General features: G+C 37.3%; 1 protein-coding gene across 2 annotated transcripts in view; it reads right to left on the reverse strand.

Annotated features, from left to right (window-relative positions):
* mrps9 (mitochondrial ribosomal protein S9) overlaps window positions 1-14088 on the reverse strand; it is a 108363-nt gene that overhangs the window by 70706 nt on the left and 23569 nt on the right. For both annotated transcript variants that reach the window (XM_072577584.1, XM_072577585.1), the window contains 3 exons: window positions 12572-12751; window positions 866-928; window positions 739-769 (listed from right to left, as the gene is read on the reverse strand). In XM_072577584.1, the coding sequence (XP_072433685.1) occupies window positions 739-769; window positions 866-928; window positions 12572-12751 (274 nt within the window). The remainder of the gene's footprint in view (window positions 1-738; window positions 770-865; window positions 929-12571; window positions 12752-14088) is intronic.

Consider the following 14088-nt stretch of genomic DNA (forward strand, 5'->3'; position numbering starts at 1 on the left):
TATTCATTTGTGACACGAGTCTCTCGTGTATCGTTGTTGTCTCCTGTCTCTTCAACATCAACGATACAGGAAAGAGGAAAGTTACAGTAGAGAAAAGGAATACAGGTTTACTGATATTCCAGCCTGATCCTAATTCCAGCCACCTTGCCAGATAAATTAGATTTGATACCTCTTAACGCTACTCAATTTTTCCTCATAAGGCAACCTTTATCATACTGTAGTTTGGTTTAATTGCCAAAGGACATATTAGGAAGTCTGCCCATGATTGTAACATTTAAATTAAAATTTCCAAAGCAATTAATTTGTTTACCATTCATAATGTGTGCCAAACCAGTTACTTACATAATAAAAAAGGGAAACTTACTTTACTGCATGGTCACAACACCAAATTATTACTTTAGGCAATGTTATATGCGTGCATTGAAGCAAAAACAATTTGGGAGTCTTGTTCAGATTGGAAACGGATGTCTACTAAAGCTAAGTGGTGTGACAGCCCCTTCAGGTAGTTTTCTCACAGTTTGTACCAAGATTAAAAAATAATTCAGTGGAAAAGATTGCAGTAAGCAGACAACACAGTAGAGCATACTAATGAACAGATGGTAACTGTGTAACATAAAACAATGAATAACTGACATTAGTATATAATGTTACAAGCCTATGGTGATCTACATTCAGCTGTTGCCAAGAATAAGCAAAACTCCCTCTTTGCACCACAGTTCATTTAAAAAAAAGTCTTACCCCTCTGTTTTGGAAAGATTTCCAGAGGATGCTGCAATTAATCAAACAGATTAGAATTAGCAAATGTTATTAAGTGGATAACAAGTGAATCAAATAGTATTTTGGAAACATAAACCATTTTCATTACCTTCATGATTGGTCTAGCCTTCTTGTCAAATACCCCAGATGGGAAAAGGTATCTGATCGCTCTCTGAAAGAAAATGATAAACTAAAGCAATGTCCACAGAATTACAAAACAAATCTTTGTGCAAGTACATTTTTATTGATTTTGCACAAACTGATCGCAACCTATTTAAAGCAGCATTTAACTCATGTTAGAGATTCACATGAAAGCATTTCTTAAAGTGGTCTTAAAAAAAAGTCACAATATACAAAAGGATGCATTGCACAACAAAACTAAAATCCATTTTCTGACATGGTCACATGCAAAGTACCAGGTTCCAAAGGTACTTATGACTTAATATCCCAAACATGACTTACTTTTCAGGATAGGAACAGTTAGGAAATGAAAGTTATGTAAAAATATTGCTTATAAGTGCACAACTTCTGTGCAGTGTGCATCAGTACATTAAAGAAAGGACAATAAGACTAGAGAACTTACACCACAGATTGGTGCCACTGACTGATCAAACTAGACTTCTGAGGAAAAACTGGAAACATTTCCAACTATTTTCACTGAAGCAGAAATGACCATGACGAGATTTAAAACTAAAGAATCACAGGTGATAATGTGAATTCAAGCACCTGGCTTTCCTCTAATTAGGGAATTTGTAACAAAATAAATGAAAACTGTCCATGAAGACAGCCAGTGGAATTTTAAAAAAATTGTTTTGAGAGCTTGGAAAGCTTTTCCACTGGAAGTAAACATAGAAACACACAAAACAGAGCAAAGAGTAGACTATTCAGCTCTTTGAGCCTATCCCACTATTTAATACAATCATGGCAGATCCTCTATCTCGATGCTACTTTTCAATATCTTTAATATCGAAAAAAGCATTTATTTCTTTTTGAATACATTCAGTAAGTTGTCCTCCACAGCCTCCTGAGAGAGGGGATTCCACAGGTTCACTGCCCTTTCCATGAAGAAATGTTTCCTCATCTCAGTCCTAAATTGATCTACCCGATTCCAGAGACTTTTCCCCCTGGTTCTGGACTCCACACAACAGGGAAAATATTGCCTTTGTGCCTAGTCTGTCCAGGCCTGTTAGAATTTTATCCTTTTCATCCTTCTAAACGTTCAGTGCATGCATTGAGGCCATGTCGAACCAACCTCATCTCATAGGAAGTACCAGCCTAGTGAACCTCCACTGCACTCCCTCTATGGCAAGTACATCCTTTGTTAGGTAGGGAGACTAAAACTGCATGCAATACCTCTGGAGTCATCTGACCAAGATCCTACATAACTGCAGTAAGACATACTTACTTCAGAACTCAAATTATCTTACAATAGAGGCCAATATACCATTCACTTTCTTCATTGCTTACTCCATCTGTCTGTCTACTTGCAGTGAGTGGTGTACAAAGACACCTGGATCCCTTTGTACATCCACACATCTCAATATTTCACCATCTAACTAATACTCTTCCTTCCTATTTTACAAGCATACAACTTCACATTAAGTTATGTTGTACTTCACCTGACACGTGTTTGGCCACTCATTCAAGTTGTCTAGGTCACATTGAAGCCTGCTTGCAGCCTCCTCTCAACTCTCAATCTCACCTTGCTTTGTCACATCAACAAACTTGGAATTGTTGCATTTGGTTCCCTCATTCAGGTTATTTACATATGCAGCAAATTTTGTTTGTACCGACACTCTTGATAAACCAGCAAAATTATATACTTCAAAAAACTACAAAGTTTACTGTATTATTCTGGCTAATTATTATAGTTTCTAATTTACCTACCTCAATCTAAATATATTTATTGTTCAATCATTTGACCACATGAAATATCAACAGTCGATTTGATTTCCAATCAATTTCTTCAAATATGAACCTCTTGATTATCTGGAATAATTGATCAACCAGCACACTCCTGGTCTCATGGCCACCAGTTAATAAAATGTTTGCTGCAGCGCTAATCACTAATCTTTATGGATTTCACTCATCATAATCCATTTATTGCTGTTCTATTTCCTATCTGTCAACTAATTCTCAATCCATGCCAATAGATTACCCCTTTCCCAGGTGATTTAACGTTGCCCACTAACCTCTAATGGGAGACTTCTAACAAAAGCCTTTTGAAAATCCAAATAAATCACATCCACTGGCTCTGTCTAACCTATTATATTAATTATAATCTCAAAAATCTCAAATAAATTCTTAAGAAAAATTAGCCTTTCATAAACCCATGTTGGCTTTGCCCAATCCTGTTAATGCTATCCAAAATGTTCTGTTATTATGTCTTCCACAACTGACTCCAGCATTTTTCCCCAGTACCGAGGGTTATGCAAACTGGTCTATAATTCCGCTATTTTTCTCTCCCTCCCCTTTTTAAATCATGAGATTTCATCTGACATCCTCCAATCTGTAGGAACTGCTCCAGTGTCTAAAACATTTTAGATGATGACTACCAATGCATCCAATATTCCCAGGGACACTTCCTTTAGTATTCTGGGATGTAGATTATCTGAGCCTGGTTATTTGTCAGTCTTTAACCCAATTAATTTCCCCAACATCACTTTCTTACTAAATATTGATTTCCTTGAATTCCACCCTCTTGCTAGATGATTGGTTCCCCAACGTTGCTGGATAGTTATTTGTACCTTGTTTTACAAAGACATAATCGAAGTAGGCATTCAATTCCTTATTCCCCATTACGATTTCCTTGGCTTAACCGTAAGGGACCTACATTTGTTTGAACTAATTTTTTTCTTCAGATATTTCAAGAAGATTTTAAAAGGTCACTTTCTATGTTTCCTGCAGTTTTGCTCTCATACTCAATTTTCTCTCTCTTGATCAAACTTTTTGTTCTCTTTTGCTAAATTCTAAAATGCTGCCAGTTCTCAGGCTTATGCCTTTTCCAGGATTTTTGGTTTAAGATTAAGATTTAAAGAGGGAACATAATACTATCCCAAATTTCTTTTATAATCCATGGTTCAACCACCTTTCCTCTTATTCTTCTGCCAAGAACAAATACTTGTTGCAACTCATGCACACATTCTTTAAATATGAATCATTGGCTATCTAACATCAATCCTTTTAAGAAAGTTTTCCAATACAGCCTTACCAATTTACACCTCACATCCACATATAGCAGCTCCCTTTATTTAGATTCAGGACACTAGTTTTCAGATTCAACTACGTCATGCACCAACTGAATGGAAAAAATCTATCATATTATGGTCACTTTTCTGCACAACAAGACTATTATTTAATCTTCCACCATGGTGCTGTACCCAGCCTAGAATAAAACTGTTCTCTGGCAGGTTTCATAAATCGTCCAGGAAAGCCTCTTCTACAATATCATTGCAAGTTTTGTTTGTTCAATGTATATGTAAATTAAAGTCACCCACAATCACAGTAGTACCCTAACTGCATGCATCTCCGATTCCTTTTTAATGTGCCTTTAACTCATATCTTCACTATTGTTTCGGGGCCACAGACAGCCCTCAGTATTTTCTGCCTGTCTTGGTGTTTATCACCAACCATACGGATTCCACATCATGATTTTCCCAGCCAAAAGCCCTCGTCACTACTGCATTTATTTACTCCTTTACAAACAATGCTATCTTACCTCTTTTCCCTTTTTTGTCTGTCCTTCCTAAGTAATGAATATTCCTGGATGTTCAGCCCTCATACTTAGTAATCCTGCAGCTATGTCTCTGTATTTGCAACTAGATCATAAACATTAATATCTTTTTGTGCTGCTATACTCAAGTAGTCAAGGTGGAGACCATATTGTTAATACAAGTGCAATTACACATTTGAAGAACTTGATGCTGTGCTTATGAGGAGAGAACGAGATTTTGGACTGCTCTGGTATTTGATTATAAGATGTAATAAAAAAACAAATCTGTTCAGAGATGTTATCACACACTTCTGGCGCTGATGGGAGTTGAACCTGAGTCTCCAGGCTTCAGGATAGAGATGCGACATTGCTTCAAAGGAAGAGTCATGGACTTTTCTAATAAAGTTAATGGTCAAATGTTCACCATCATACATTCAAATTTATAATAGGCTGCAGAACCCGGCACTGTGCAACTTGCTTAGACTGATCAGAAATGTTTAGATTTTTCTCGCTCATTTGCAACTATACCTACTGTTATTACATTTTTAACTGGTTTCTATCGACAACTTCCTCTCAGAACTTGGAAAGTTTTGAATAGGCTGAAATTCATTATTTTAGAAAAGTCAGAGGTAACTTGGCAGGTGTTCAATAGGACAAACAAAAGATGATGTTTACATTTGATAAAGGGTCACAGAACATTACATCACTAAATGAGACCGAGAGTCTATTGTACGTCAAAGGCTCTCTGCAAGTGCAATTTAGCTAATCTACTCTCTACTCTGTTCCCATAGCCTTGTAAATTCTCTTTGGATAAGCTCCCAATTTATTTTTAAAAGACACAATTCATCAGTCTTTCAAGCAGTGCTTTCCACATCATTAAAAAATACATTTAAAATATTTCCCTCATATTGCTTTTGGTTCTTTAACCATTCATCTTAAAAACAATATCCTGCGGTTCCTAATTCTTTCTTAAATGGGAACAGTTTCAATTACCTACTTTGTCTCGACCCATGATTTTGAACATCTCTATTAAGTCTCTCCCAACCTTCTTTTCTAAGGAGACAACTACCAGCTTCTCTATTCTATAACTGTGCCAGAAGTCACTTTTCCCTTAAACCATACCTATATAATAAAACAAACAAAAATATGCCTCTCAAAATTTAATTGATTTTATAACCAACACAGAAGCACATCAAATGAGATTAGCCATGATGTACAGAAGTAGTGAAATAGGCTAGAGAGGCCAAGTGGCCTAGACCTAACTCATGTGTGCGTGTTTGGGATGTTACTTGGTAATTTTGTTTGATTTCATATCTCCTCCAAAACCCTTTCAGTTTCCAACAGTCCTTTGATATTTTCTCATTTGTTTCCGATAAACATCACAATTTCTATTCCAACCATTTTATTAATGCCGATCTCGTCTGAAATGTACACCTTCCCATCCCATATAAAAATTAATTTAATTCCTTTTCCATGGCTCTAATTTGTCTTTTGAACTACTTTCTTCTAGAACGTGTTACCATACAACAAAATTAGAGTCCTTCCGTCCTATATCGGTTCAACAGACACATTAGCATTCATAATTGTTAAAGGTGCATGCCCCAGCACAGATTGAGTTCTTTTTCAGGTCTTGTTTATCAACTTCGTGGTTAACGCCTTCAATTTTCCATGTCTCATTCCAAATTTCTAACTCTGCTATTTCTTTCTACATTATTTCTATGTCCTCAGTCTTCTTGGTAACTACATTCTGGCAGTAGCGTATACAGACTCTTCATCCTCTCTGGGACCACTGGGTGTTAGTAATTTTTCCTTAAACACCAAGTTACTCTCCTCCATAGTGTTTTAATATTCAAATTGTCTAAACAAGAATCAAACTCCGTTCAGACTCATTTTACTCATTAAAGAAAATAAACCCTGTTTCCCATCACTTCAAAATTGAACTCCAGTGTTCTGCCCTTTCACACTCCATCAGACTCTTGCATCATTAAACACTGTTGTGCGAACAGACTTTTTCAACAGTGTAGGCCAGAAATATCAATACCAAGACATTAGTTGTAATTGTAGGATTTTAATCATTTTAAGAGTATCCCACTTTTTTTTATTCCTTTGGATATTCCTTTGGCCTGCATATTTTCATTATTAAAGTTCATCTTTTGTACCACCTACATACATCTGCAATTATTCTGCTAACATTCCCACTATTGACTTTCAGCAACATATAAACCTTGGGAAATCTTGCCACTCCCAACCTCCTTATTTTGCTCTTCTTTTCTGCAGATTTGTTCCTCACAAATTCTCCTTCTTTATCAGAGATCCCAGTGAATCTTATATTTGTCAGTTAATATTACCATAATCCATTCTGCAACTTAATTTTTACACAAGTTTCACTTATTGTGGCAGCTCATTGGCTCCTTTTCCAAGGCATCAAACTGATCCATTTTCTTGGTTTAATTTTTGGCAATAGTTTGCCATTGCCTTCCTCATTCAAAAACAGGAAGAGAAGTCACAACATGAGTAATATAGCTGCAACCTGGCAGCTCCAAGTGGAAACTTGCTCCTCCACGCCTCCACCTTGGTCAGCAGGCACTAACATTTCAGGGAATACACCATGCAAGTGCACCTTACTGCAGTGCATTCTCTCAGTTTCATATTTAATATGTTAGGTGAGGCACCGATCAAGCAGGCTGGTATCTCCTGATGGTATTAAGTTTGAGTGCTGTTTAGGTTGCACTTGAAAGTCAGGTCATGTCAAAAAGATGGTAACGCCACTGGAAAGTATGCCAGCACATTGTCGTGTGCCTCGTTGATGGTGAACAGGCTTTGGGAATCAGATGGTTAGCTGGAGATTTACAATCTCAACCCTGTTCTCATAGTCACTGCATTTATACAGCTGGCTTAAATTTACAGCTGCTTTAGTTACGTTTTTGAACAAGATACTAATGGTTTGGGATTCACTGATGCAAATGCCATCAAACAGCAGGAGGTGATGGTTTGATACCTTTGCGTTAGAGCTAGTCATTGCCAGACCCGAATGCTTTCTAGATCTTGTTCCATTTGGGCACTGACTGCTTCAGTATTTAGTTCCAGAATGTTCACACATTTACAATCAGCAGTGAACTTCCTTACAAGAATACTCATTTTGGAGGAAAGTTCAGTAATGAAACAGCTGAAGATGGTTGGACTGAGGTCACTATACTGAGGAATACTTGGGGCTGAGATGATTGATCTCCAGCAATTGCAATTGTCTTCCTTTGGGTCAGTTACAAATCCACTGGAAAGTTTTCACCCTGATTTTGAACCAACTTTGCTAAATCACCTGGAAATAACACTGGTCAAATGGTGTCTTGATGTCAAGGATAGTCACTCCAAATCTACCCCAGCAATTCAGCTATTTTACCATCCTTGCGGTGAGTGGACCAAGTGACCTGAATAATACTAAAATTGAGCAGGTTATTATTTGTATCAATGTTGCATGATCATACTGACGACATTATCTTGCTGATGAACAAACTGGTAGAAGAGTGTTGGATCAAAAGGGAGAGGCGAATTGTTTTATGGTCCTTCTCTCCAGTCTGTAATAAGGTTGGTTCAAATTCCTTATTGCTCTCCTCTTTTAAATGCATGCATTTGCCTCTCTAAATCCTGTTTGTTAACTTTATAAAAATCACTTTCAGCAAATTTTTGTTTTAACCCTAAAGCAGTGGTTATTTATTGATGCATTCAAAGACACAGAGAATTAGTTGACAACACACATAGAGAAGAATAAAAATAAGCCACAATTACAAATTATTACTTTTAAGTGGCCTTAAGTGACACAGGAATTAGAGTTTAATGAATCAAACCTCAGTGAATTTCTACAATTGATGGCATGGCCAAATTCATTTACATAGGAGAATGGATTGCATGCAACAGAGTTAGTGCAGGCTAGAGAGTCGGCACACTTTACAGATTCTTTCAAGCCAGATAGTCACTATTTTCTGCCTTGCTGTAAAAAGCCAACTAGAAAGGGAGAAGCTAAAATTGCATGATTAAAAGGGTATCCAAATAAACCTGCAGTTTCAATGACATCTTTTAACAAAATCTTTCGGGTTGTTCGTGGCATCTCAAAACACAAGGAGTTTCAATATCACTTCCTTTGTTCAGAACTGCTGCCACAGGCATCTCATCCACAGCTCCTTTGTTAGATTCACTTGAATTTCTATACAATGCAAGGAATGTGGTATTCCAGGAGGATGATGTAAAATTGTGTCCCTTGGTGACTGATGATCAGAGCTTCCCAAAAATTATGGTCAACTGGCAACATGTGATCAATAGCAGCTGTGGTACAAATGCAGCAAAGTATCTGCTTTAAATAAACTATATTTTAAAGCTTAAATAAAAAAAACTTATGATTTCTCTTCAAGCTTCTGAGCAGGACAGGGAGTAACTGATCAGATTGGATTTATCCTGTCTTTTGCAGACAGTGTAGATACATGCCCCCAACCATTAATATGCACAGTGCCAGAAAACAATATTCTTTTGAAAATGTTTGTAGCACAGCAACGCTGAGTCTGAGTGATTTGTAATACATCGCCAAGTTATAATCTACGAACCAGGCCTCTTCATCCAGCGCTAAAATTTTTTTTTAGATTACTTACAGTGTGGAAACAGGCCCTACGGCCCAACAAGTCCACACCGCCCCGCCGAAGCGCAAGCCACCCATACCCCCACATCTACCCCTTACCTAACACTACGGGCAATTTAGCATGGCCAATTCACCTGACCTGCACATCTTTGGACTGTGGGAGGAAACCGGAGCACCCGGAGGAAACCCACACAGATACGGGGAGAATGTGCAAACTCCACACAGTCAGTCGCCTGAGGCAGGAATTGAACCCAGGTCTCTGGCGCTGTGAGGCAGCAGTGCTAACCACTGTGCCGCCTTAATATTTTTGATTAATTGAACATTTAGTAATATTTACAACATTGGTGGCGCATTTCCAAAACAACTTTTGCTTCCCACTGATTTAACACTTTGGTCATACAAATTAGGTACAGAGTCCTGAACTGAATTTAAACAAAAAAATTTAAAATCCCCTCTCACTCCAGTGCCTGGGTATATACAATTTGGAGCAAAATGGTGGTATAATGAGAAAATTCATATATTTCCTAATTTTAGGAAGTGAATAGTGCTTTTAATGGAAAATGAAACAGAGAACTACAAATGCTGGAGATCTGAAACAAAAACAGAGATTGCTGAAGAAACTCAACAAGTCTGGCAGCATCTGTAGGGAGAAAACAGCTAACATTTCCAGTCCGGTGACTCTTCAATCAGAACTCCAAATGTTACTGTTTTCTCTGCATAGATGGTGCCATAGTTGCTGAGTTTCTCCAGCAATTTTTTGATTCAGTACATTTATGAATTTTTTTTATTATACATAACACACTAAAGACTCAAGATATCAAAAACAGACAAATTCAGATATGTCCTTCCCTTTTAATCCCTTCTATATTAAAACTCCTTTTGAAATATCTGTCCACAAGGTTTGAACAATGTGTTTATTATTTTGTTTTCAAATATACCAATGTATAGATTGTACATTCTTGGTGGATATTAGAAAATTTTATATGCTCTCAGAAATTCCATGACAAAGCAGCAGTAACCCAATTCTGTTAATTTAGGAACCATATTTCTGAAGTTTAATTTAGCAGCAAAATCCAAGCCAAGTGCCATGTGACAGTCCTTAAGCAGGCATCATTTCACCTGTTCTTGCAACAGAGAAGAAGTGAATATGACTGTACCACTGACTTGAGAAAAGCAGCAGGTCATGTTGGCCATCTCTATTAATTAATTATTCTGCCTGGGTAGTGAAAATGCAGCTATTTACTTAATCAATGACTCAACCAAATGTCAGTCCTACTGATTCGCTTATAAATTAATAGCAAGACCAGCTAATGTGCAGGTGCTAATTTATTTAAACTGTTCTCAGCAGATTCTTGGAGCTCCATAATCAACATCTGGCACTTAATGTTAGTTGTCAATTTCACTTAGACACGCTTGTCTTAACAACTTTATTTATTATAAATGAGTAGAAATCATAATATCATGAATAATTATATAATGGATGAAACAGGCAAAGTAAATCAATTAGAAAAAAGCATACTAGTATATCTAAAGACAAGTTCAACAGATTTCTTCTAATTAGCATTTAAAATTATTCTCTCATTTTGAAAATACTTCTTAGAATATCTTTTATTTCAGCATAGAAAAACTACTCGCAAAGAAGCATCCCATGTTGCTTGCCTATAGGTTAAGGGATTTAATGAAAATTAAAGACTCAACTGCTACTGGTAGAAAGGCCCTTACTTCAAAAACCAAGAGTTGTCATTGTTCTGGTCACAAGTAGCCCCCAGTGCATGAAATTTGAGTTGCTGTAATGTATGAGTAGGAAGCAGCACACTAGCTTTGTAGAAAGGGAAGTTGGAAGCCAATGCAGATGAGTGCAGTGAAATATTGCTGATGGGGAACAGCTTTTACAGGAAGTATCTTATCATTTGCAATTCTCATCTTAAATTTTTTTTGTAGTAAACTATATTTGTAAAGCCTCAGTTCAGAAGACCTACCCTGGTTTTAGTAATCTACTCTGGATTTTGTAAGCAAAAGATTATAAACTATTATCTCACTAACTAAATTGAAAAAAGTACTTCTACCTTTGTTTACAACAAAGCAAATGAATACATTATAACATAATTATTCAAAACTATTGCAATTCTGTATGAATATTTTAAAATCAGAATTTCAAATTAAGTTTGCCTTGATTAATTATTTATGTTTACTTTAGAATTGTGTGAAACGTATGGGATTAGAAAAATACCATATTTGCCAGCCACCCTCAGGTGAACTGTATATTTCTTGCACTCAGCTTTTTCTATCAGACTTGCAAGGCATGAAAAAAGCTCAATCCACTTAAACATTGTAAGTACATAAACCAATGCTTACTGCAGCACAATTACATTCAAGAGAGAAAAAAAAAGGTAGATCCAGGAACGAAAAAGAAATAGAAAATGCTGGAAAGACAATCAGCAAGTTATTGCACAGTAACCAAGAGAGAAATTAATATGCCAGGCATATATTTTCCAGAAGAGGGCTTGATATGCTGACCATTGAGTATTTTCTGCAACCAGCACATATAGTTGCAAATATTTCTTTTGAGATAAAGTGCTGAGGTTTTTCCTAATATTTTCAGCAAGAATTAAGAGAGAAAGATCTGCTATATAAGCTGTGTTGGTGAAGGTATTCCACATAGCTGATATACAGTAGCAACACAAGCAGCATTCATCACTAACAGGATGCTGCCATCAAGCCAAAAAGACATTCTGCCAATCACGCATCAGTAACACGTTATATGAATTTCAGTGCTGGTGTGATGCCAGGTATATAGGTTTATATCCTAAAGACTGGCAGCAGACCATATCAAAAGCATGCCTCTTTAGTTGCTCTCACTAAGCAAAGTATAGACTGTACCCAATCAGTCCACACTTATAAAACTCACAACAGTTCCTAACATTTTATGCAATTGAACAACATTTGCTGGATAATACTGAATGTGCAAGGATTGCCAGTCAGGCTCACAGTGTGGTGCACTTGCATTAACTGGGAGCTACACAGAACTGTATAGAGCCCTGCTCTTTGTATACAGAAAGAACACTGACATACATCACAATATTTCAACAAAACCAGACAGGTGACAGCTATTCGCTGGTTCATTTTTCAGGGCAATGGCCTGACCAGAGTTAATCTTATTCAAAATTTAAACAAATAAAGCCTAGTTGTAAACTATCAGCATTAATTGATGCATTCTGCACTGCAATGCCTTAACCAGTCAGGACATTCATCTCATGCAACTCAAGTGCTGTTTATTTCTCACCACAAACTTGGATTCTTGTGAAAGCTCCTGATGAGTGCAAGACGAAGGCCTTGGCAAAATGAGTGTTGCTGAAAAAAAACACGTTCTGTACGACCAAACGACTATTTAAAAGTGTGCAGTAAACACTGGGTTGGGAAAGTATGACTAATTTGTGGTTTTCAAATTATATCAGATTATACAGAGACCATTAACTTACATCAATATCCTCCTGACCAATTGTTTCTGGATCCTCACCCATCATGTTAGCGAGGTGTCTTTTCCCAATGTTGAACTCTTCAATCTGTTGTTTAATGAATTCTTCAGTGTATTTCTCATGGAATGTAGCAGCCATATTCTTCTTATGCAAACAGGAACTCGTGCCGATTAACCTTACAAGCTAGAATTAAATGAAGGGAAGCATTATGTTTTAATTTACGGATCTGAAGTTTATCAAATCATAAAATTCCTTCTGTAAAGAAAGAGACCATTTGATGCATGGAGTCTGAAGAACATCCTACTGAAACACACACCTCCCCCCCCCAACCTGTATCCCCATATTGACCATGGCTCGCTAACAAACCTAAGTCGTACATCCCTGGAAACTATGGGGCACTTCTTTTCCCCCCATGGATGGCCAATCCACTTAACTTGCACACCTGTGATAAAAAAATCTGTAGACTGTCGCCTGGGGGGTGGGGAAGCGGATGGGGGTTGGACAGGGACAGGGGGGCAGGGTTGGGGGTGGATGGATGGCAGTGTCGAATGGGTTTGGGATCAGAGACGGGTGGGGGCACGGGGTGGGGACTGACAGGGTTGGGGGATGGGGCTCGCGCACGGTGTGGTCTGCCTAGTCTCCTGAACGGGGAGCACACTTAACAGAAAACTCCGAGCCCCAGAGGAAATTATTCGGCTAATTAATCAATTATCCGAACAAAATAGTGCACGCCCATCTTATTCAGATAATCAAGATTCCTCCGCAGAATAAAGTTAGTATGCAATAAAAATATGCTGAAGAGCTCATGTTTACAAACATTTCTAACATTTATGCATAACTCTTAATTCATAATCAGATTGTTTTATTTTATGTATTTAAAATAGAAGATAGTTTTGTGTTAGGATTCATCTATGGCTCAGTGATAACACTGGGTCAGCAGATTGTGGATTCACAACTTCAACAAACATGCTATGTTGAAAATTCATGGCAGAGCAGACAGAATCTGCATTGCTGGAAATTGGTCTTTCAGATGAGTTCGGTGAAAGTCCAATCTGCCCCCTCAGGTGGTTAAAAATAACTTCACGGCACTATTCCAAAAACAGCAAGTCTGTTCTCTCAGCATTCCAGCCAATATTGATCCCTCAAGTAATGTTGTTAAAACAAATCAACTTGTTAACAATCTGTCGGACCTTTCTATACATATATTGGTGAGAATGTGTACAGGGTATGAGTATATAGGGAAAGAGTTAAGTTTTGAGTTTTGTGCAACAAGAGGTTCAGCTGAGTATGACTTATATCAGATAAGAACTTGCCGTTAACAATGGGGTGGAGGCAAGTATGATGGGTTAGCAAGGTGAAAAAGCATTCATTATGTACAGCCATTTTACATTATTGAAAACATTCAGTATGTAAAGTCAGTTAACAAGGTTGAAAGTATCCATTATGTGAAGCCAATTAAAATGGCTTAATCTTTACTATTGATACTCGCTGATTGTAACAGTCAACCATTCAATACGTAT

The sequence above is a fragment of the Chiloscyllium punctatum genome, chromosome 9, assembly GCF_047496795.1.
Source record: "Chiloscyllium punctatum isolate Juve2018m chromosome 9, sChiPun1.3, whole genome shotgun sequence".
Taxonomy (NCBI): domain Eukaryota; kingdom Metazoa; phylum Chordata; class Chondrichthyes; order Orectolobiformes; family Hemiscylliidae; genus Chiloscyllium; species Chiloscyllium punctatum.